The 23,685-nt window shown below is 46.5% G+C and overlaps 1 protein-coding gene across 2 annotated transcripts in view; it reads right to left on the minus strand.

Annotated features, from left to right (window-relative positions):
• Window positions 1-23,685, minus strand: part of LOC149334940 (SLIT-ROBO Rho GTPase-activating protein 1-like) — a 31,134-nt gene that overhangs the window by 4,003 nt on the left and 3,446 nt on the right. For both annotated transcript variants that reach the window (XM_089551598.1, XM_089551599.1), the window contains exons 2-11: window positions 14,360-14,751; window positions 10,761-11,069; window positions 9,115-9,339; window positions 7,752-8,030; window positions 5,991-6,218; window positions 5,020-5,080; window positions 4,853-4,930; window positions 4,171-4,305; window positions 2,081-2,186; window positions 208-429 (exon numbers count right to left, since the gene is read on the minus strand). In XM_089551598.1, coding sequence (XP_089407724.1) covers window positions 208-429; window positions 2,081-2,186; window positions 4,171-4,305; window positions 4,853-4,930; window positions 5,020-5,080; window positions 5,991-6,218; window positions 7,752-8,030; window positions 9,115-9,339; window positions 10,761-11,069; window positions 14,360-14,751 — 2,035 coding nt within the window. The remainder of the gene's footprint in view (window positions 1-207; window positions 430-2,080; window positions 2,187-4,170; window positions 4,306-4,852; window positions 4,931-5,019; window positions 5,081-5,990; window positions 6,219-7,751; window positions 8,031-9,114; window positions 9,340-10,760; window positions 11,070-14,359; window positions 14,752-23,685) is intronic.

A 23,685-nucleotide genomic window follows, 5' to 3' on the forward strand; every position in this document is an offset into this window, starting at 1 on the left:
GGAGCCACCAGTCCTGGTGTGAGCGGAGCGGAGGAATATGTTTTCCAGCGCACGCCATTTTGATTGGCTCAGATTGCCGCAGCATTCACAGCACTGCAAAAAACTTGTGAGATGGAGTATAAAAGTCATTTCTGAAGACTGCAGTACACTGCTGGCTCTAAAAATGAAAGGCCACTGAACCACCCATCTGATGACTGTCACACTCACGTGTCTTCAGGGGCCTCGGCGCTGATGTACTTCTCGTAGACGAGCCCCCCGTCGTCGGGAAAGATGTGCTCCTGGTGTACGATGAGGCCCTTGACGAGTTCGTTGACCAGGTTCTGGTACTGGACCTGGTCCTTGTCCTCAGGGATGGGCACCAGGGTTGGCCCAAAGCAGATGGCCAGGTTGTAGGGGTCCATCATGTTCTCATCGCTGAACTCTGACAAGCTGCGACAAAGGGATGTTTAAGGGTGAGCTTCTCAAGGGTGGCACTCTCCACGCTCCGAGTGGTCAGTTTAATCTGCCACAACAGGCCTAGTTGTGGGCAGTGTCACAAGATGGCACTAGTGTATCTTGCAGTTGCCAAGCACGACAGAACGGCAGAGGGATGACTGTTGTCGGCATGGGAGGCACGAATGTCTAAAGTTGCGTGTTGCGTCCCTGCTGAAGCGTGACAAAGGGAAGTGAGCAACCTCTCTGTTATCAAAGCCTTCAAGGTGCCACCAAGTGAATCCTGATGCAACGCTATCAAACAAGTGTCTTCCTCACGCATTAGAAAGCTTACTCGTGGGGGGCTGAAATCTTTATCGGTGGCACAACATAAGCTTATTTCTATAATGCAAAGCTACCCACAGCAAAGTATTCATGTTCCCATTCAGCAGTCTCTGCAGCAAAACAAACGGCGATTTCCGCTCTCAGAAGACAATTTAGCAACGCCTTGCACTGGGTTACTTTGAAAGTGGAAGTAGGGAACAATATGTGTGACTACTGTTTACTAATCTTACCTGCTAGAATAGATAATACTGTGTCACCTGTAAGTATAGTTCTCACCTGCCGTAAATACTGTCACAATTACATGCTCATGTCAAGTTCTGAGCTGATAGTGAGCAAATAGCACTATTTAAGGGAGGACCCTGGTCTTGAAAAGAAAATTTTATTAATCTAGATATAGTAATGAAATTTTCAGGCCACATGTATTTTTGTGTGCTGATTTTAGATGTCATTTAATTTTGTGCAAAACAATTCTTTGAGCACTTGTGCAATTTTCACGCAAGTATTTTGGGAAAACTTTTAAAGAAAATTTGCTGCAGGAAACCCGCTGAAATGCATGCCATTGGGTTCTCTTGACATCAAGGAATGCAATAAGGGTAAAATTATCATCCTGGCTATCATAGAACTTGAGTTATAGGGTACTGAAGCTGCCACTTCAGAAACAGCAATGAACACTTTTCTTCTCATTTCTGAAGCGCACAAAAATACATGTGGCCTGAAAATTTTATAACTGTGATTTCATTAATAGTACAAATTTTTTTTTCAAGACCAGGGTGCCCCCTTAAAAGAAAGACACATTACATGACAAATCATGAAAAGCGTACAACACATGACTGGCAATGTAAAAGAAATGACACAAAATATCAGCACCTGTGCTGTCTGCCCCTATGGAAGTGTGTCTATGTAAGCAGAGTTATGTCTCCAACAAACCAGAAACAATTTTACAAGTGCTGTTTCACAAAGCCCCATGTAAATAGCGGTAAAAGGAACAGACCACACTTGTGTGGTCATTTGGTTTGGTTTTGGTTTATGGGGTTTAACGTCCCAAAGCGACTAAGGCTATGAGAGACGCCGTAGTGGAGGGCTCCGGAAATTTCGACCACCTGGGGTTCTTTAGCGTGCACTAAGATCGCACAGTACACGGGCCTCTAGAATTTCTCCTCCAAAGAAATTCTAGCCGCCGCGGCCGGTATCGAACCCACGTCTTTTGGGTCAGCAGCCTAGCACCATAACCACTGAGCCACCGCGGCGGCTGTGTGGTCATTTGATTGAAGTACAACTTCAATAGCCATGCTAGCAGCTCTGATGTGTGAAAAATGCAACTCACTGGTTAAGAAAGGCAAACAGGTATCGAAGCACCACAAACACAGGTCGCGGGAAGCTCTGGACGACGTCCCGCACTTTGGCTACAAACTCCTCCTTTGACTCGAGCTCTGCAACAGGCCAAGCATGTGACGCAGAAAGCACAAAATTCAATGGCCACTACCGAGCACTTTCAAAATGGGAAGCACGCACCACCTTCACTTTTCTCTCAGCAACACCCACGCATTGAATCATCTCCTTACTGAGGTGAGAGCTTGACCGAGAGGCTTGCTTCAAGTGTCAATGAGCAAATATGATTTGAAGTAGCTCAATATTTCCGCATGCATTCTTTCTGATCAAAAAAGGAATTTCAGCAAGAGCACTTAATTCCAGCCTGTGACATATTGATGCCCACAACTTTTCCTCATAAAGAATAGGCCTTTATCAGCTAAATACTCACAGCATGATAAAGAGGCGAAATGAATTAAACACATTCGAAGTACTCGTGTTTTCAGACAAGGTCAAAAGAGAATGCTGGACACAAAGTGCGTCATGTGAAAGACTGACCTTTTTACTTGTGGCTAGAATCTGATGAAATTTTGCACACAGATGTGTTTTTCTCTTCTGATTTCAAGTAGTTTTAATTGAGCTGGTGGTCTTAGATCAAGAGTTATCTTAAATTCCAGAGTGTAATTAGGTAATTTGTTACACAGCTTTAATGAACTTTCACATTGCATTTTGTTGCTTTTAATTACATGAATTGATAGCCAGCAAATTCCCATACCCGATGACATTCTTACAGTTTTTGTTTAGGCCACATATAAATAGCAATTTATAATTAGCTTAACAAGTTGCAGTGTAAAATACTGCAACCTTTTACTCTCGACATAGTATGTCAGGATGACATTCCTTTAGAAAAAAATGAAGATTGTCACCGGGTATGGGAACTCTCTGGCTATCAATTCATGTAAATGAAACCAAGAAAGTAAGAAATTACCTAATTACATTCTAGACTTTGTAAGATCTAAGACCACCAGCTCAATTATGATTAGATATTTGGAATCAAAAGCGAAAAATACATCTGTGTGCAAAATTTCACGAGATTCTAGCCGTAAATAAAAAAAAGTTAGTTTTAAGACCCTCGTCCCCCCTTAAGTGCTTACGCGGGGATAGGAGGTGAACTTCTTTTATTTTTTGGCACAGAGCAATGAAATTTGACAGCATTTTTGAGAAGTCCACTAAATGATTAAAAATAAAATTTCACTGATATAGCTTCAGTAGTTTTGACATTACAAATTTTTATGTGCTTCACTGCTGCACCAAAGTTGCAGAAACTCTGACACAACAACAAAACATGGTAGGAGCCTGCAGTGACATTCTCCAACTACTTTTATCAGCCTAATTTTTTTCTACACAGAACATTATGCACATGCTTGCATAATGCACTCATTACTGTCAGGTCAAGGTAGTCGCAGAGTAAAAAAATAAGAAAATAATTAAAAATCTAGGAATACAATGCAACAAACTGCATGACAGTCCGTGCAGCCACTGTCGCGCAACGCTTTCTGCCAGCAGGGAGGTCGAGCCAAAAACACTTTTGAGAAAATTCGCACAGAAGTTGCATAAGCAGCCACTGCTTTAACGCGATAGCGATAAGGAGCTTGTGTCCCAGAAAATCCGATGTCGTTGACCATGAGTGAAAAATCCATGAAAAATCCCCAGAGAAGCAAGCCAGGAGGTAGGCGAGCCATGCAGGTCACGTGACCCTGTGGCATCATCAAAACCTGTGCACCGTGTCACGTGGCAGTTAAATTAATTACTGCTCGGGAGAAGCCGCTTGAAAGAGCAAGCTGGGTTGCACAAGTCCCACCGGTGGAGCAGAGTTTGCTCACAATCCAGTGGCCAGGTTTTAATGACACCGCAAGGTCATGTGACTTAGGTGGCCCAACTGCCTCCTAGGTTGATCTTTGGGCACCATTCGCCAGAGTCATGCTTGTGATTTTTCGCTCAGAACTCCGAAGCCGACAATGCCGACACCAAATTTTCTGGACAACGGGGCCTTTAACGCTTTCGCGTTAAAGTGAGCACAGTGATCAATCCAACTTGGCCTCTCACGGCTAATCTCCATGAGCTGGTCAAAATAGAAGATGGGGAAGAGGGGCTCGCGGAGCTCCCGCAGGTACAGCTTGAGCACCCCGGCCACCGAGTTGATGTCGCTTGCATCCGAGACATCCGCCAGGGGGTCCTCCCCTGCACCAACACACAGGGACCACACAGGGGTTCTACCATTCACGTGTACCACTGCCAACACTGCACTTCCTAGCACACTGACAATGCTCCCGTCACATTTCTGTAGTAGTACCTAAAGGCCAACTTTACCACGCCTTGGCCGTCTTAGCACAACCTTATGCGAAGAGGGACAAAACAGTTTCATAACAGGGTTATAACCAACGTCACTGATATGCTGCTGTTGGAGTGATTAACGCTCACAGTTCGGCTGAATGTTGCATCAAGTGTGTACTACACAGGCCCATGCTTGAACAGCATGTAAAAAACAGTACCTGCACCCTTATCATGCAGTTCGCAGCCAGAGCAGGTCTGCTTCCGGCACCTGGTCATTTCACTGATTTCAGTAACGACCTAAACCTACTCATATAGCGAAGTTCTTCCTGCTGCAATGAAAGCCTCCCTCCTGGTGGCCTATTTGGGAAACTCAACCTTCAGCAATCACGGCACAAACAAATGCATGCACGCAGACTTGAAACACCCGTTACCAACAGCAAGGAGAGCACCGTACCCCGTTCAAAGCAGTCTCGGAAGTGGTTGATCTCAACCTGAGAGCCAGACACCCGGAACACACCCTGGTGGTGCAGCCCTGCAAAAGGTGCGTGTGCAAGTGAGTGGGTAAATAGCAGCCCTCCTCCACTCCTGTGCCATGCACAAAACCAGGTCAGTGCCACCCACCGTACAGGTTGATCACCCGCACACAGCTCCGGATCACCAGCGGAACCTCCTGGTTTGTCGCCTGCGCACCCCCAAGGCTCACCTTCAACTTCTCTGTTCCTGAACTACACATGCACAGGGTCGTCCGTCCCCTCTCAGTGCAAACACACGAGTTAACGGCTACACTCTTAGAGGGCCACTGAGTGCGATACATCTGCGCATCGCAGCAAAGTGGCGCAGGAGAAGATGGACCTGGACTTGGTGCTTCACATCATCTGCCACTTCAATTCAATGCGCGGCCGTGTTGAACACAGTGGCCATCCAAAGAATACGGCCAAGCACTGCATGTTCGCACCAAGAGTGGATGACCCTGTATAGTTGGCGTCAATTTGAATGTGATCGCTTTCGTATCGGGTCATTAAAACAAGTAATTTTTTTGCTTTCTGGTAACACCAAGTGGTGGTGAAGGTTACAAAGATAGATAGATAGACAGATAATGTTTATTTGAGTGTGCCTCAACAGCCAAGTGGCCTAAACGAGCGCACACTAGGTCAGATACATCAGAATGACCACTTCAAAACATTTAAAAGCAGGCATGAAAACAACAATTAGGCAAATATGTCCATGTCAATAAACGTTTTGTTATACAAGATATGTAAACGAGTCATTGGACAGATGGCGTGCAAATCGGGATAAAATGTGCCGAAACATTTTGCCAAGCGACATCAGTAAGGTCCCACAGGTCCCATCGCGCACGACTTTTTGCAGAAACTGCATCAACCTAAACTACCTTTGAAGATGAAGGAACCTTTAAGACGAAGGAACCAACTAATCTCCTTAGTTCTGTTCAGTCTTCTTGAAAAAATATAGACTGCGGTACAGCGCTCTGTCCGAGCAGATATGCCCTAAAGCGATCACCTTCGAATTGATGCCGACCGTACCACACACGCACCACCACTGCCCTGTGATGAAACATCGGTGCACACACCCACCTCCAGGTATTCCTCAAGGCTTCCTTCGAACAGCCGTGGCTGGCCCCCGTGCCTGGCAGCCAAGGCAGCCTGGCGACCGATGCGCTTCTTGCGTGCCACGGGTCGCGAGTGCGGGTGGGTCTGGGTCTTCACCTCGTCCCCCTCCCGCTGCAGAGCTGCCCGGAGCAGTTCTGCCTTGGCCTCCAGGCGGGCCGCCACGCTGCAGCCCAGGCTGTACGCCCGGAACTTCTGCGCAGCCAAATCCCGCAACAAACACCCGTGTTGGAACTCAACAGTCAGCGACAGCTGGCTGCAGTGGCGAATGCACCATTCGCCACACAACACAGTGGCGCCCTCTCTCTGCTCAGAGGTGCGCAAGGCACAAACACTGTGCTCTATCTCACAAGTAGTCTGCAGCGATGTGGAACCTACAGCTCTGCCGCCCAACCAGGGCTGCAGGAACACAACACACAGTCCCCCGAATATCTAGAAAGAGTAGAACTATTTTCGAACAACTAATACATGACTGAAAAGGAAGTTCAGGTTGATGTTCTTCAAATACAGCAAACGTTCCAATAACTGACTAAATTAACAAAGAAAGGCCGCATGGATACAGCTCTGCAGAGGCCTGCTGCGAGGTGGTGTGCTGCCATTTGCAAACATGGTGTCCGCTGAGTCAGTCATGCCTCCTACACGCCGTCATCGAAAGTGCACTGTTTACCCAAAGCAAGCGAAGCAGTTCGCCTTGAAAGTACTTGAATAACTTTGAATCAAATCATTTACAACCGGAAAAAAAAAAAAAACTGAGGAGACGCCAAGCGCCACTTGTTGAGAAGATAGAGCAGCTGACTACTGGCACCGGTCAGCGAATATGGGCACGGAGAAACCTGTTCAGGGAGCGCGTGCCATCCTGACTGGCACAAATCGCTATAGTATCTCAGTGGTGCAAACTACTTGTCAGCTGAAGTATAGTTCCCACCGCTGTGCACAAGGGTCGCAACAAATCCACAGCGTGGCGAAACACTGCCGTTCACCTTTGCTATTTGTTTCTCCTCCGTGTTGCTCCAATGACAACTAAGAAGCAGGAACGTGCCATAAACAACAGTTATTGTAAAAATGGTTTACCTACAGCTATAGCATAAATGAGATCTGAGGTACTTAATCTAATGTTCACCCTTTGAAGGAACAGGAAAGAACAAGAAATGGGGAGCCACAACGAAACTATGAGCATTCCTCACCCTAACTCACGAATGAACGTACTACCAGCACCTGGGTCACATGTCCTGACAACCATGTTAAAGCGTATCTGCTCTCAACTAGAAAAGTTGTGAAGGCAGCAGAACTAGTGCCATGAATGTGGGCATAAGGTTTATAAACACGTAACGAAAGGATCAAACAAAAAAAGAAAAACACACATTCGCGATGCCATTGCTTCCCTGGCACTTTACACTTGATCTGCTGATAATTTGTCCAGACATTCTGGTTTTGCCACAGTCGCATATATGAAGGTTGCCGCAGTATTCGATTGTTGCCCAATAATCTAAAATTTTCAAATAATCGGAAAATTTTCAATATTCCAAAATTCTTGAATATCAATTTCCCGAACATGAACATGAACCGAATAACAAACATATTTGTATTCGAAATTTCGAATATTCGCACAGCCCTACTTTTTTTTTAATCTGGGAAGACAGGCTTCAGTCAAGCACATAGTTGATCTGTGTTGTCGGTCAAGCTCTCAATGACGGGTATGCTTCAGCAGCGGTAGCAGAGGGCCCTGACCTCGAGGTAGAAGTCCTCCGTCTCCTGTTTGTCGGCCCGCAGCTTGAGGGCCAGCGTCTCGGGCTGGGGCGGAGGCCGCGCGGCGGGGCTCTCCTCAAACACGGGCCGGCAGTCGACCTCACGGGCCGCCATCATGTCCAGCAGCGAGCTCTCGGCTGTCTCTAGGGTCTTCCACACCTCGTCGTTCTCGGTGCAGAGCGAGGTGAGCCGCTTGTTGAGCTGGCTCAGCCGCTGCTCCAGCTCCTCCTCCATCGGGTGCTCCACGCTCACCTGCTGAGGCTGTGAGGGAGGTGTGGAAGAGAGGTCAACCAAAGCCTAAATGTGCATCTTGCTTGCGTAAGTGTTGCATGCACTGCATCCAGGAAGAGGCAGGGAACACCAGTCAAAGAGACAGAGTGGAGAGGCACCAACGATGGCTAACTGAGGTGAGCTATCTAAAGGTCTGTGTCTAAAGGTCTATTCGATCTGGCTGCGTCCACTGCACCAGTTTCAGGGAGTTCCATGCCTGTTTCGTGAGCGTACAGCGCCTGTCCAGGCAGTTCAAGTGCAGCTTGGCACTGGCTGCTTCAAAAACGAATGGCCGAGTGCCTGCCTGGTCATCTGCTTGCCCTGACATCGCCATAAAATTGCAGCTACCTGCTGCCGCCGATGTCGGCAGCCGCTAACATCACACACCGCGTTAAGAACTTTTAAAGAGCAAACTGCAATGAAGTGCTACCGTGAACCAGCCACAGGAAATTGCCATTTTCTTAAAAAAAAAAAAAGTTGTTACATGTATTACCCCCAAATTTACAAATATGCACTGAAAAGCTGCCCACGGAGCTAGATTGGGCACTCAGGTTTACAACCGATGCCACGGACAGCTACCTACTTCTTCCTTTTAAGAAAAAACTGCCACCGTTTTATTAAGACTGCAGGTCCACTTGGGTGGGTGCAGGCCAGAGCTTGTGCTGCTCTAGGCGAGCATCTTTTGCAAAACAAATACAGAAGTGCTGCACACCTTGAACTGGTCTAGCAAGCGCAGCCAAATCGAACAGTTCTTAATAAGCTACAGCCTGGACAAGCCTGCCATCACATGCAGAGACAGCGAGCTATGCACCAGCATACTGATGTGACGCGAGCGTAGAGAGGCAGTCCTGTTTTCTCTATCATTTCTATCAGGCACCAGCGACAACCGAGCTGGTTTGCACGGAGGCATGACTAAACAGAGCAGTGAGTTGTTGAAAGCGCAAGTGCCCTGCGGCACTTTGACTTGCGTCCTTTTTCCTGCCTACTTCACCTGACGAAGGCGACAGTACCCGCGCCTAAGAGTGAACACTTGCTCCAATGTCACCGTGACAGCTTGCGGAGGAGGCACCCATACCTCTGCGTCGGCACAGTGGGGCTGGAAGGTGAACCGGCGGGGCACCATGAAGGCGTTGTGGTGCCCCTCGAGGAAGCGCTGCTTGTCGGCGCGAGAGTCCAGGTCAGAGATGCGCTGTGCCAGTGCCTGGCAGCCCTGCTGCAGGGACCGCTGCAGGCACTCCTCGGCACTGCAGCTTGTGCGTAGAGCCCGTGACAGGCACATGTGGAAGCCGAAGTCCATGCACTGCACACACGCGTCAACACACACACACACATTCGTTCATTCCTTCATTTTAGCGCTAAAGCACTTCGAGCTGCACTCCCCAAGTTTCAGCGGTGTGTGTCTGTGCTAGGCCTCTTGAGTGTAACTAGCTCAATGGGTCAGTGGACATCCCAATCATGCTGTGAGGAAGCCCTGGTAGCACACTAGTGTACCTTACAGCTTTGAGAATAAATACAGGAGGGCACTAGGTGCAGGAATAAAGGTTGTTGGCATGGAAGCCACAAGCATTGGTGTCATTGCCACAGCGTGAAAAAGCTGCCCTATCATTTTCCTTTTAACATCTACGTCGTGTCACATGTGGCAGTAAAGTGAAGTGCTAAGTTGCAGGGTGCAACCAGAACCTGGTGCCAGGGTGCTGTCTGTCTCCTCCTCTCTGAAAAACTGGCCACACAAGGTGGCCAGATTTTGAACCACAGTTATGGCTGTTTTGATAACAGGTAGGGTGTTTTTTCATGGCGAATTTTACGGAAGGGCTGCTCACATAACCTTCTTTCATTGTCAGCATCGTAAAGGCTTCTGATTATTTCTCTTACTTTCTTGTCTTTTCATTTTTCAATTATGGTTGCATTGCTGAACATCGGTTTTCATGTTAACTTTCTGGCTTTATTTCCCAGAGGGAACTTTTTGATGTGCGCAGACAGGTTGCCGGGATGCATAATATCATCACATGCATACTTATGCTCACTCAGCCTCACATTTAAGCATCTGCCTGTCTGGCACACATATAAAGTCACCTTGCAATCGGTACACGGATTCTGCCTTGGAATCGGTAGTTGCGCCGCAATGCTCTCCTCTGCACAGATACTGAATTAATTTAATGACATATAATTCACTTCTACACAAAATTTAATGCACATGCAATTTTGTATTAGGCTGGTATGGAAACTTTCACAGCATTTCTCGGAAGTTTAGCTCAAGGACGGTCATCATGTTACAAACTGGTTTCCCGTTCTCTGCCCCACAATAGCCGGCCCAAATACGAAACCACATCTTCCCAGCATTCCTGCACCTCTCCATGGTGGATGAACTGCCGCATCACCAATTTTCCCTCTGGCTGATTTTGAGAAGCTCTACGAACGAAATTACGCATCCATGCTTTTACTGCCAGAGGCAATCCAATAGGATGTGTGGGGACGCACTCGTCCCCTGTGGTTCGCTTTCCCGCAATGCACCCTCAACTCGTTTCCTGTCGTTAGCTTCCCCGCAATGCACTCTCCTTAGTTGTGTTACTTTAACTAACAGGGGAGGGCGCTCGCGTCGCAGCGACACCAGCGCCACGGATGATGCGTTTGCTGCTTGCGCGTAGGGGAGAGACTGTCTCTGTGTTTATCTCCCCAATAAAACCTCACAGATGAAACGAGCCGTGCTTGAAGTCCACTCACGTCGACCAGGTCAGAGAGGTCCTCGGCAAAGTACTTGTGGACGGCTGCGTTGGCGGCGCTCAGGGCGAGCAGGTACTCGTTGCGGGCCTTGAGGCACTGTAGGCGCGTCTCCCGGTGCTTGGCGGCTCGCTTGGCAAGCTCCTTGGCCAGCACCCGGAAGCGCTTGCTGCGCTCCAGCTTCTCGCGTGGCACCGCCGCCTCCACCTGCCGCTTCTTGCCGGCCACCAGCTCCAGTTTGGCGTGTGCCTGCTCCTCCGAGGCGCAGTACACGTGGTACGTCTTCATGGCGGCCTGCAGCTCGTGCAAGACCTGCTCACGGCAAAAGAAAGAAACAGGGACACCATGCTTTATTACTGCCGCGGATCTTTGTGATACGTACTCATATTCTTTGCTTGAAGCCGCTGGCCTTCTCATTTAAGGAGGGGAAGTGGGCCTTAGAAAAAACAAAAAAATTATTAAGGAAGTCACAGTTATGAAATCTTCAAGGAACATGCATTTTTGTGTGCTGATTTCAAATATGTCATTGAGTTTTGTATAAAACAAGTCCTTGCATACTTATGTATTATGTCACGTAACTTTTTGCCGAGACCTTTCAAGAATTTCTGCTGCAGGGAACTTGCAAGAAAGCATGCCATTGGTTTCTCGTGACATCAAGCTATGCAACAAGGGTGAAACTATCATCCTGTCTACCACAGAAGTTTAGTTACAGAGGTCTGAAGCTGCCACTTCACTACGATACAAATGGCCTCCGATTGTGCGTCAGACATCGCAGAATGCATACTGCTGGCTACAATGACAATTTTGGCTCAGTCGCTAGGCCTAATCTTGAAGCCCAACACCGACGGAGCCAGGGGCGTAGCCGGGGGGGGGTTTGGTGTCAGAACACCCCCCGAAATCTTCTGAGCACTGCATTCCCCTCTCCCCCCTCATTTCGGTCTTTTTTTCGCCCTTGCTATACACACTGCGTCTATATATTAAAATGTAACAAAAAAAAATAAGAAGAGTGCTGGTTTGTTGACAAAATAGTTCCTGTTCTAACTGGAAGCAGAAGTTAGTGTAGAAAACAGTCACTCTTCGCCATCGCATGACGTATGTGGCACTCCTTTTAATTGTTGGCACATTTAACCCAATAAAACATACTTCTTCACGTTGGCCTACTTTTTCATCCTTTTCATTGTCCTCAAATGATCATAAACTAGCGTGAAAATAAAAAGTGCATTTTTTTAAAGCGCCTTTGCGTCCGGGAGGGAGCAGGCTCGCATGCATGGGGAAGAAGTTTTGACAAATGCCATTCATTCGTAGTTGCTGACTTTGTTGTACAGCAGGAGCTTTTGTGTTGTAAATTATGTTAAAATATTTGAATATCCGCGATTTTTCGTGCGACTGTTTTTTTTTTTGTGTGTGTGAAAAAAAAAATGTCCACTACGAATCAAGTCCTCGGAGTCCTGTGTGCACTCGTGTTATGTAGATACCTATTACAGCGAACGAAACAGGTAGCCCTTTGCCTTTATTACAGCAGAAAAATGACTAAGATACTGTTTGGGCGCAGGCTCTCTATCTTTTTATTTTATTATTTTTTAGCAGCGGCGTAAAACGCCCCCGAAAAATATTTCTGGCTATGCCACTGGACGGAGCGCTTGCTTCACCCTTTTGCTGGCTCTTGTAGTTTCACCACCTTCACTTTCTCGTTTCGGGCCCTTCGTACTGAGGGTGCAGCATAGCTCCCGCAGCGACGGGTTTCGTTTTCACGTCCAGACTTTGTCCCAACCTGTGTGTTCGTTGGCAATATGCCAAAGGCAGCACAGCCAACCTATGCTGAGCTCATGAAAGCGGTCACCGCCCGTCATCTGTGCACAAGACGCGCGGCGAGATTTAATCATGCCGAGCCTTGAATGTGCACAAAACTGCTGACTCCTGTCTCCGGAATATTGGCAATAACTGAAAGTGATTTTTTTCGGTGAAATTGATTTTTCCTGACACATTCGCGGTCTCTGGAGAGTTTGAAAAGTCGGATGTGGATTGTGATTTAATTTTTTTCTCTCATGCTATTTCAGTTTCGGTTTCAACAGCCAAATGACGGCTGTGACGTATAAGACACATTCAGGTTACACGAGGCATACAAAAACTGCAGTATGCTCACTGCTTTCTTCGTTGAAATTCACATCAGCTCTTACGCAAGCTTGCCAAGAAGTTGGGATGATAAAATATGAACAAGCAGTGATCATATCGCAGGTTTTGCATGCCTCACGTGACCTCATATCAGTCATTTGGCTTTTGAAACCGAACTGACATAAAAAAAATATTTAGTTATAAATTATTCATCTGGTGTAGGTGAATTTCACATCATAACTCATGTATACCACTGTCCACCCATCACTCCACAGAAAAGAACATGCATAAAAAAATTCGGTACCTCCGCTCTATTAAGGGCTAGGAGGCGTGTTGGTCACATTGTGTAGATAACGTTGTGTACACAGCTTATGTGCAAGAAATGGAAACCCTGATGCAAAATGTAAAACAGAACAGCACAGCTGCCAGTGCTGACAATTAGGAGACATGAGTTTGTGCATGTTACTGTACTGAATAAAAAGACACACACACGCACACAAGTAATAAACTAAAAACATGCACAGTTCCATAGCTTAAATCATGCAGCAAGAAGATGCATCATGTGCTTCATTAATAAAGCAAGCAAATTTCCAAGAGGTGCGTGAAAACTCACAAACTGTCACTGTAGCTTACTAATTTCATTACTCAACCTAGTTGGGCCTAACATAAGCCGGAAATGATGCATTATCCACATGGAATAGACATTTTGGCAGCTACCAAACGCTGAAAACTGATAAATTTAGGAATGAAAAAGCAGCTACTGACCATCAAAATGACGAAATCGTGCATACTATGCAATTCATTAATTTGCATTATTTTCCAAAGTGCTCCTTCTGAAACGTTCCTCACATGGTTCCCGACCAAGCTTTACCATTACCATATTATCCGGTCTATAGGCCACACCTGCGAATGAGTCCCACTCCCATGCAAACAGCAGTTGTTCCGAAAAAGACCAACTGTCAACCTGATGTATAAGGCACCCCTGATCACTTGCCAAGGCTATAAAAACATGGTGAGGATTCCTTTGTCAGAGAGTGAGCCGAAAATAAATGCTTGCTGCAGCTGCCGTGCGCATAGCTTACCTTCTTCCAGCGGTCTGCCCTTTTTGTTGGCTTCATCAACCAGAGAGCTCTTGCAGCTTTGCGCCAGTCCCGGATAATTTTTTTGCACACTTCCAATTGTCTCCCTGCGTTACCGCCACATCCAGCCCGATTCTGACGAAGCTATGTGGTGCTACCCATTAGATATCATTCTAAACATAACTCGACTTTCATCCTCTGTTACACATCATTTTTTTTTTTTTCAAACGTAGTTATTGGGCATTGCAAAAGATGGCAAATAGTGGCACATCATTTTTCATCGTATATAAGCCTGACTGTTATAGACGCACCAACGAAAAATTCAGAAGAAAAAAAACGCAACTTATACCCTGGGAAAAATGCTACAGTTGCCGCCCTAAATGCCTGCCAGCAAGCCTAATGGGCCGTCACCTTGAGCAGTTCCTCGTGCTGTTGTGTGCCGATGCCGCGGCACTTGCGGTAGATGCGCTGCACATCCTCGAGTAGGTGTGCCAGCTGTGCCACCATGGTGGCCCCGTACACCTCGGCCAGGGCGGCATGGTCGCGGCTTTGGCGGCGTGCGTTGGCCACCAGCTGCTCCCAGCAGCCGTGCGATGAGAACAGCGGCCACAGTTCGCGACGGGGCCGCTCGGCACGGTGGCGTGTGGCGATGGCGCGCGCCATTTTGTCCAGTGTGCGCGAGTACTCCAGTTCCACTTCAGCCCTGCGACGGAAATAGTCCTGCATCTCGGACACCAGTGCCAACTGCGTCTCCAGCCGCACGTCCAGGCATTTGAGCTGTTCCCCGAGCTGCTGCCGGATGTCTGCACAGAAACACAAAGGCACATCAGTGTGCTCCAAGGGCTAAAACCACAGGTCACCAGTGCTTACCAAAGCCTCAGACAAGTGGATGACTGAAAAGAACTCTCAGAAGTGAGTGACAGCAAAGGTGTCGGCTACAACCACAGAGCAAACATTCTACATACGTTGATCCAACAGAACTAGCTGTGGGCACTGCCCCCAGAGGGCGCTAGTGTACCTTGCAGTTACAAGAATAAACACAGGGGGGGAGCTAGGTGCAGGACAGCATTAGAGTTACGGCATCGGGAAGGTCAGACGGGACAAAATGGCAGGGGAAAAAGGTTGCGGGGGGGGGGGGGCACCATGAGTGTAGTGGAGTTTAGTGATGTGTCAGCGCCAAAGCCTAACAGAACTATAAAAACTCAAAACCTCAGCATCTTATTTCACAAGTAGAAAGAAATGCAGCAGCCGTTTACTATGATTTCCCGATCTGTTCAAAGAGGAGAGCTATTTTCGAAGTCAAGAAACTTGCAATTGTGCAGCCAAATTCACTCTTCGTGCCAAAGTGGGCAAACTCTTGACGCCACGAAACCACACGCCCTGACTTGGTCGCTCGCAAATGACAACACCACTGCTGCCTTGTTTTCTTTTCTGTGTTTTTAATGCCATTTGTGCGTCACAGTCTGTTATTCAAACACCACTGTTTCAAGACACAAAGTGCCTCCTTTTGTCATGCTCAGAGCACCGTTATTTTTCAGTAATACTTTACAATGTGCAACCGATAAACTGCCTTGCCTGCCTCAAAACTGTGATCATTCATAGTCTTGTCCTTGGTCTTGTTCTTGGTGAAATCTGCATGCGTGTGCATGCTTGGTATTTTTGAAAAGTAATCCGTCAATGCAGATTTACTCAATACTGAGGCTTATCAAAGACTTAGGGGTTTATGGTATATGGATGTGCAGGGTTCGATCCCCATTGCTGCCAGGTATCCACCGGGGATGCAATGGGTGCGGGCTTCCCCCCCCCCCCCCCCCCCCCCCCTCCGTGGCCCAGTGCTCGGCTATAAATGGGTCTTTACCCCTCAGCCTGTGTACCCATATATGTAGACGAAAAATATGACGTGCCATGGCGCTCACTGGCCATGTTTCCCTTGTGCCATTAAAACAAATCATCATCACCATCACCTCTCGTACCAAAGTCCTGTTCTTGGTGAAATCCGCTCGCTTGCATATAAGATATTCATGAAAGGCACTCTCAGTTTTCACTTACTCTATACTGAGATTTATAGTACTTCAGAGATTTAGTAAAAGATACCTGGCAACCTTGGTACGTAACGCATGCCCTGGTGGCTTCTAGTTGTTGTAAGGTAGTAGTTCAGTTGCTGCTACACAACAAATCTCAATGGCCATTGAAATGGTTCTCGCATTTTATGACAAACTTATGTGGTGCCACAATCACTACTCTCAATTTTGCGCAAATAAAAATAGCTTTATAAATCTAAACCCAATGCTGAAATGCACTTTTTTGGAGTCATAGCAGGTTTCAAGTTACTACTAAAGGTCAGTTTTCATTGTCTTGAAAGACATTGCTTTTTGTATGATTTAATGTAACGGTTTTGCAATGCTCTTTAAATTAATCCGCTTTAAACTAGACCAATATATTTTTAAAAAATTACTGTACAGAGTAACATTTTACTGCTTGCATTTAAAGTTTAGAAGGACAATGATTGTTTATGTTTTTGTACCGTGAATGTATTGTGCATGAAAGCAAGGGTTGTGGCCGCTCGAAGTAACACTAGCAACCTTGGGCAACGCTCGAAGGCCCTTAAAATCTCGACATAGTTCCGCACTGCTCCATTCACTCGACAGAGTACCGACTTGATGGCCATCGTACCCGGCCATATAACAGCGCTAATTGCCTTAGAGTTAATAGACTACCGGTTCGAGGACCTCCTAAATGCCCGTGTGGCAGGGGTATAACACGAGAGGCTGTCCCAAATCATCAGCAGTGACAAAAACTCACAGAATGGTTGCCGCTGTCACAACACCAAGATTCAGCGACGGCGGTTTGTGGCAGTGAATATTGTTTATTAAAGGGGCCCAGAAACACAATTTTAGTTAACTGTTTTGCCTGTTGATTGCATACAGTGAATTATAATGGTGCTATTAGCGTCAGTAATACCGCGTACATTCCGTTTTAATATTTTAATGTCCTCCCAAAAACAACTTCATGGCTCTGACGGTGTCACCACACAGTGGCCGGTTTTTAGCAGCGGATATGACATCACCTGGCGCGAGCTTGATGACCGGACAAACAGTAAATATCCTGCAAATTGTGTGAGACACATTTTGTCACCTGTCTGCGTTTTATATTAGATCAACAAAAACAATTTGTTTGTCTTAGATAAAAGCCCTGCAAAGCAAGTAAAATAAAAATACACCACCAGGGGCGCTCTGGCATGGAAACAACGCTGCCAGTCTCACAGAGAGCAAGCAACCATGGAGTACAAACTTCCGCGACGTGCTCTGGCTGGCTGTTTTGATTGGTTGCGCCAGGTGCCGTCATTGGGAGAGCGAAATAGGAGTGGGAAGCCCCGCCAAAATCGAGTTGAGGGCAGCGTTTTGTTTGCTTGTATTTTGAAATTTCTTCACTGAATAACTCCCGTTCCTGTGCAGCGATTCCTGTAATTCTTTTTAAGTCAGCATCTGTGTGACATAAAGAACCCACCTGAAGTATAGCCGGTATTCCCCCAGGCAGTGTTTCGCAGCCCCTTTAAAGGGACAGTGAGGAGAGCTTTATAAATATTTTTTTTAAAGCAAAATCCGATAGTTCGGCATTTCACGGCATTGTTGCCACTAGGCCGGCAGCGAAAGATGCATTTATTTCTAAGAAATTTGGATTCGAAGTTGAAAAAGTTTTTCCCGCCGCTCTAATTCAAACTTCGGATTCTCTTATGACGACACAGGACTAAGTGACGTATAACATGACGTGCACATGACGTAACGCAGACTTCGTGATTTCTGCCGGCCAGCAGTGCGGCCTAGCAGCAGCCGAAAAGAAAGCTACCACCGGCCGCACGTTGAAGGCATCTATCGGCTATTGCGGCCGTCGCTAGTTGCTACTGTCGCTTCGTTTACATTTTCACCGGCGTTTTCCCAGCGTAACGATGAATCCCGTTCTCGAAGTCGTCAACGAAGTTCTCGCAAATAGACACCTTTAGCATACCTTGTACCTTGTTACTGTTAGCGGAATATCGGGAGCCCGCCTACTGCCGGTGAGCAGGCGCTGATTGGTCCCAATGCTGCAGGCGCGCGCGTAGCTGCCGGGTACGTGGCGCCATCTGGCGACGCCAAGAAGATTTGCGCAAGCATTCGCTGCGCCTCAGTGATTCGTGGATTCTCGTGTCCTAGTGTTGCTAGAACCATTGGTTCTAGCAACACTGCTTTGTCCTATGACCTCATCACGCTTGTACTTGCGAGTTTGGCCTGTGGCGGCGATACCTGTATTTTAGTTCTTGCTCTTTTCTACGTTACAAGAGCTTTGTTATTAGTATGAGTGTCGTTTTTGTAATCAGGAGCTGGTATTCTGTCAATACAAGCCAACTTCAATTTCTCCCCAGTGTCCCTTTAACTATTAACTGGCAGAGTGCACGTGATGTCACTCGTGGTGCCAGTATGTTTGGACCACTCACGCGACGCGTTGATGGACGTCACGCGTGACGTCACTGCATACTTTACCAATCAGCGCGGCGCGGTGTTACGTTAACGCCGCAGAACCGGAAAATATGCCATTTAACAGCTGTCGCTGTAAAATTAAAAGAAAACGTTGCGGAGCCCTTCTACGGCTTCCATCCAAAATGGAGAGGCCATTCTCTTAAAGGAAGAGGTGAATGCACGAGTTTTCCGCTCCCCTCGTTACGGCAATCGCGGGCAAAAGGAGGAGGAGGAGGAGGAGGCGTCGAGCTCGGTGTCCGTCGACCTTCCGTCTTCGCCCTTCCCTGCCTCCGCTCGGCACGCGCGCGCCGCACCCGAACACCGCGCGGCTCGTATCTGGACGATATGGCAGCGCTCTCCGGACACAGTGCACGACGCCGCGTGCCCGCCGCTCACATCCGCTCCGGGCGAACGCACCCCGACGCCGCCGAGAGCGCCCACGGGGAGGGGGGGAGAGGGGTCGCGGCCCCGTATAACGGGCACACCCCGCCGTCGTGGGGCTTGCCGCCGACGCGCCGCGAGCCCGCAAGGAAACACGCGACGGGGCAGCCGCAGAGGCAACCCGCAGGGGAGGGTGGAGGGGAGGAAGCAGCCCGCCGCCGCAAACTTTCGCACGCATCGCTGAGCCCGCCATCATTGTCCGGCGCCGCCGCCGCCCCGTCAGCTGACAGGCATTTCGACAGCTCCGCGCGTCAAACAGATCCGCGTCAATCCGCGTTCGCTCCAAAGCGCCGCCTTTCTCTTTTTTTTCGGTCTCTTTGTTTCTTCGCGAGTAGCAGTAGTAGCAACAGCAGGAAACGGGCCGCTCCGCTCGGACGAGTTGGGCCAACAGCGAACCTGCTGTTATTCGCACCAGTTGCGAAAGTCCCCATTATCCACGCGCTTCGGAGAAAACGGCGCGTCGAATAATCCAAAACTTGTCCCGCACAAACTGTCGCGCCGCCTCGAGGTGGCCAATTTAACTATCATTCCGATCTCACAAGGGAAGGGGCGGCGAAAACGGTTCATTTCGCACCTTAAAGGCACCGCAAGCGCCTGCTAAATTATTGGCTTTCGAAGCATGGTGGCGAAAGTGCTGCTATTTATCGCTTTCGGCAGCTCCTCACCTACCACTCAACACGTCAAGGTGCTCTGCGCAGAAGGCGCCGCGCTTTTCGAAGTCTGCCTTCAGTTATTGTAACCTTTAGCGCTAACAACGTCAACAAAGAGCGCGCTTTTTACGTCCGAGAATAAAGCACCTCGGTCAGTCGGTTGGATAACATAGGCAGCGGCTGAAGCTAATAATAGACAGGGCGCTTTATTTTGCGTGCGGAGCATGCAAATATATACCGTGTGCTTTCCAAGCTCGTTGACGTACACCGCTGAGCAATATATGGCCAAAGCTGTTTACTCGCATCAATGTATGACGAAAAGAACCCCGTTTTTTTACTGGGGAGAACTGGAGCCATAAAATATGGTTGCGTATGACAGGAGTGAACTTTATGGAAAGCCCATGGAAACTGATATTATCTTTTTTTTTCTTCTTTTTTTTTTTTAACAATACTGTCAACCCTCGTGTGAGGGTCCTTACAGAGAGGGTATAAAAATTTCATAGAAAAACAGCACTATTCACAAGCATTGAATACATCAGCATGACACGGTACATCATTCAGTCAAGCATCAAATGGTACTTTCAAGCAGGTGGTTATCCAGAGATCGTTCGAATGCATGGACATCACTCTGTTCCACAACACTCATTGGCAAATCATTCCACATTTCAACTGCATGAGGGAAGAAGGAATGTTTGAAAGTTTCACTACGGGCGTTGTAAGGCTGAATTATCCGACCATGATTTGTTCTAGAACTGCGTTTGCCTGGTGCTTGTATGTATGTTTCCTTCTGAATATTTATATGTCCTTGGAGCATCTGGAACAATAACTTCAGCCGATTTTTTTGTCGTCGTGTTTCTAATAAATCCAGGTTACAGGAAGAGAGCATATCCGCAAATGAGTCTGTCCTTCGATATCGGCAGCAAATAAAGCGTACTGCGTACCTCTGAACTCTTTCTAATTGTTTCTTTAAATAATTCTGTTTAGGACTCCATACTACTGACGCATACTCAAGGACTGGCCTCACAAAAGCTTTATATGCAATTAGTCTTATATCCCGTGTAGCATGCTCAAATTTTTTTCTCAGAAAATATAACTTCTGGTATGCTTTAGAACAAACCTCTTCTATATGTGTGCCCCAATTTAAGTTTTGTGTTATTGTCATTCCTAGGTACTTAAACTGAGTTACATTTACCAAACATTTGTCACCAATGACATATGGGAACAAAAGAACAGACTTCTTCGTTGTAATGTGCGTGTATGTTGATTTCGAATAATTTATTTCCATGTTCCATTTTTTGCACCATTCGCTTAAAGCCTGTAAAGAGTTGTTAATTCTAAGCTGGTCGTCCTTGTTTCTAACTGTAGAATAAATTAAACAGTCACTGCAAATAGCTTTAGTCGTACATTTGGTTCCAGAACAGCAGAGATATCATTAATATAGACTAAAAATAACAATGGTACCAGAACAGAACCCTGCGGAACTCCTGAAAGCACTGCTAGGGGGCTGGACACATGACCATCCACTTTGACCACTTGGTTACGATTTGTTAAATAAGCTTTAATACATTTCACAATATTCAAATTAATTCCAGCTCTTTCCAGTTTAAAAACTAATTTATTGTGCGGCACTTTGTCAAAAGCTTTGGCAAAATCTACAGCGATTACGTCAATCTGCTGCTTCCCATCAATCGTCATTGCAAAATCATGAATTGTCTCTACAAGTTGTGTAGTGGTGGAAAGGCCTGCTCTGAATCCGTGTTGGTGAGGGTAAAGTAAACCGTTTGTTTCTAGGTGATGAAAGATGTGCTTCGCTATAATATGTTCCATAAGTTTACAAGAAATCGATGTAAGAGATATTGGGCGGTAGTTATTTACAAGTTCTCGGTTTCCCCCTTTAAACACCAAAATTACTAGTGCATTGCGCCAATCTTGTGGTACACAATGGGTGTGCAAAGATTTTTGAAAAATAAGTATAAGGTATCTCGACACCCACTCGGCATATCTTCGGAGAAACTGGGTTGGTATGTTGTCTGGTCCATTGGCCTTCTTAGCATCCAAATTGAGGAGCTGCTGAAATACACCATCCTGCGTAATTATGACGTCATTCATTTGGCTAGGCAACAGGTGTTCTGCACTAACGTCTATGTCATCTTGGGTTGCAGTGAATCTTCAAAGTAATGAGGCATTCCGTCAATGTCAAACTCAGTACCGGTCACTTGAGGCTTTAAAAATCTGCAAAACAATCGCTGCTTCATAATTTTAATTCACTGGTACACCAAGGCCAGTTTGTCTCAACAGCCAGAATGACAAAGAATGAAGCAGCAGTATCAAGTGTTTTACTGATCTTCAATGTCAGAGCCATCAACAGAAACAGCATGAAAGAAGAAATTCAATTAAAGTTATTTAGCAGTAATGGCAAATGCCACATGATCTTCAATGTATATATATGTATAATGCATGACTACAAAGATGAAAAGACAACCAAAATTTTGTGTCTATAACACTTCAAACACAAAAGGGCACAAAGAAACGATGAGGATCCAGTTACAAGCATTCTTCCAATATCGCAACTCTCATTGAAATACACATAACCCAGCAAATGTCCATCACAAATGTGCAAATTTTTATTCTTTTCAAGTTTAGAAGTGTTTTTTGCCAGTAATAATACTTCCTAGAATTTGAATGAGAAAACTCACACAGGGACACCAACACGGAGAAGGAAATACTAGAAGCAACTAACCTGTTCTTTTATTAACAGATATATGCCTAGTGTCCTGCATGCATGAATTTAAACAGGACACAGAAAGATGAGGACAGGACGGGGCTACCCCCGTCCCGTCCTGTTTGTAGCCCCGTCCTGTCCTCATCTTTCTGTGTCCTGTTTAAACGCTACGTTTGTTCATTCAGATTATGTATGACCAACTGGCCCCACAGTGTACTCTGTTAAACTAAAAATTTACTGCGTAGAGCCTCACGCCCGCTAGTGTAGGTTCTAGAGGGAACAAACTTTTCATGTGCAAGGGCTGTGTTGTGTGCGCTCAGTTTTGTGCGTTGTGTGCATTCAGAGAGATCCGCCAGTATTCTCTGGATGCCATTTTTTAAATTTGACCCTTTCGACTACGTAGCGATTCCGCAAGAAAAACAAATAATTTTGTGCATTGCCATAAAAAAAGCCACTGCGCGTGTTGAAAAATGTAAAAGTCAATGTCAAATGTTTGAAGCTTTACAATATGTAATAAGGGAGTAATTACTCACTGGCATCCACCCAAGCGCAGCCATACAGAGGAAAGCTGTACAGCTTTCCTGGAAACTTCTTAGTTAACAAAAAATTAATCCTGGTCTGGGGTTCGAACCTGGGACCACCGCTTCTCCAGAGCAGTCAGTCGCTCTACCAACCAAGAGCGAGTTGATCAATAACTCAAAGTGGGAACAGTGTTGGTCAAATGTTTAGGGGAAACAACTTGTTACAACATGTAACAGATAGAGAATATGCCTGGTATACTATATTGTAGGAATGCTCGAAAGTCAGTGTGGAGAAAAATAGTTCCACCAATAAAAGGATGACTGTAAATTGTGAAGTGAAATAAACATTTTAAATAAAAAAGTCTTCAAATTTTGAAGTTTCAGCATCTATGGGTTAAAGAATGCTAAAAATTTATACATTTGGTCAGTACCACATCACACGGATAATATTGTAAAACTGAGGACGCCGGAACACAGCAACAAAATGCTTTCAAACAAAGATTTCTTCTTAGTAACCCAGCAAAAACATAGACATAAGATGTTCTCTTTTGCTGCTACTTCCCGAGTCACAATGCATATTCATTCTTGGGATATATCTTTCAGTGGGCCCTTCATGCCAGACATGCTTAAATACAATTTGTGTATGCCCAAACTAGCCTTGGCAATGGGTCGTCGTGGCCTTGAGTGTGGTTAAGCGAAACAGCAACCTAATTAAATGTGTTGGTGCAGCCTGTCACAAGCAATTTCTAGAGATGACGCGTTACGACATACCATGCGCACCCTGTCATCACTCCTCCTATGCTCCTAGCAAAACTGTTTGTGCTTTTCTGGCGCCCAAGACCGTTCACTATCCAATGCAGTGGGTGGTATATGCTTTGATGCATTCCCTGTCTAATGCCAAGCAGTCATT

The sequence above is a fragment of the Amblyomma mixtum genome, chromosome 7 (assembly GCF_055824585.1).
Source record: "Amblyomma mixtum isolate Tamu chromosome 7, ASM5582458v1, whole genome shotgun sequence".
NCBI lineage: Eukaryota > Metazoa > Arthropoda > Arachnida > Ixodida > Ixodidae > Amblyomma > Amblyomma mixtum.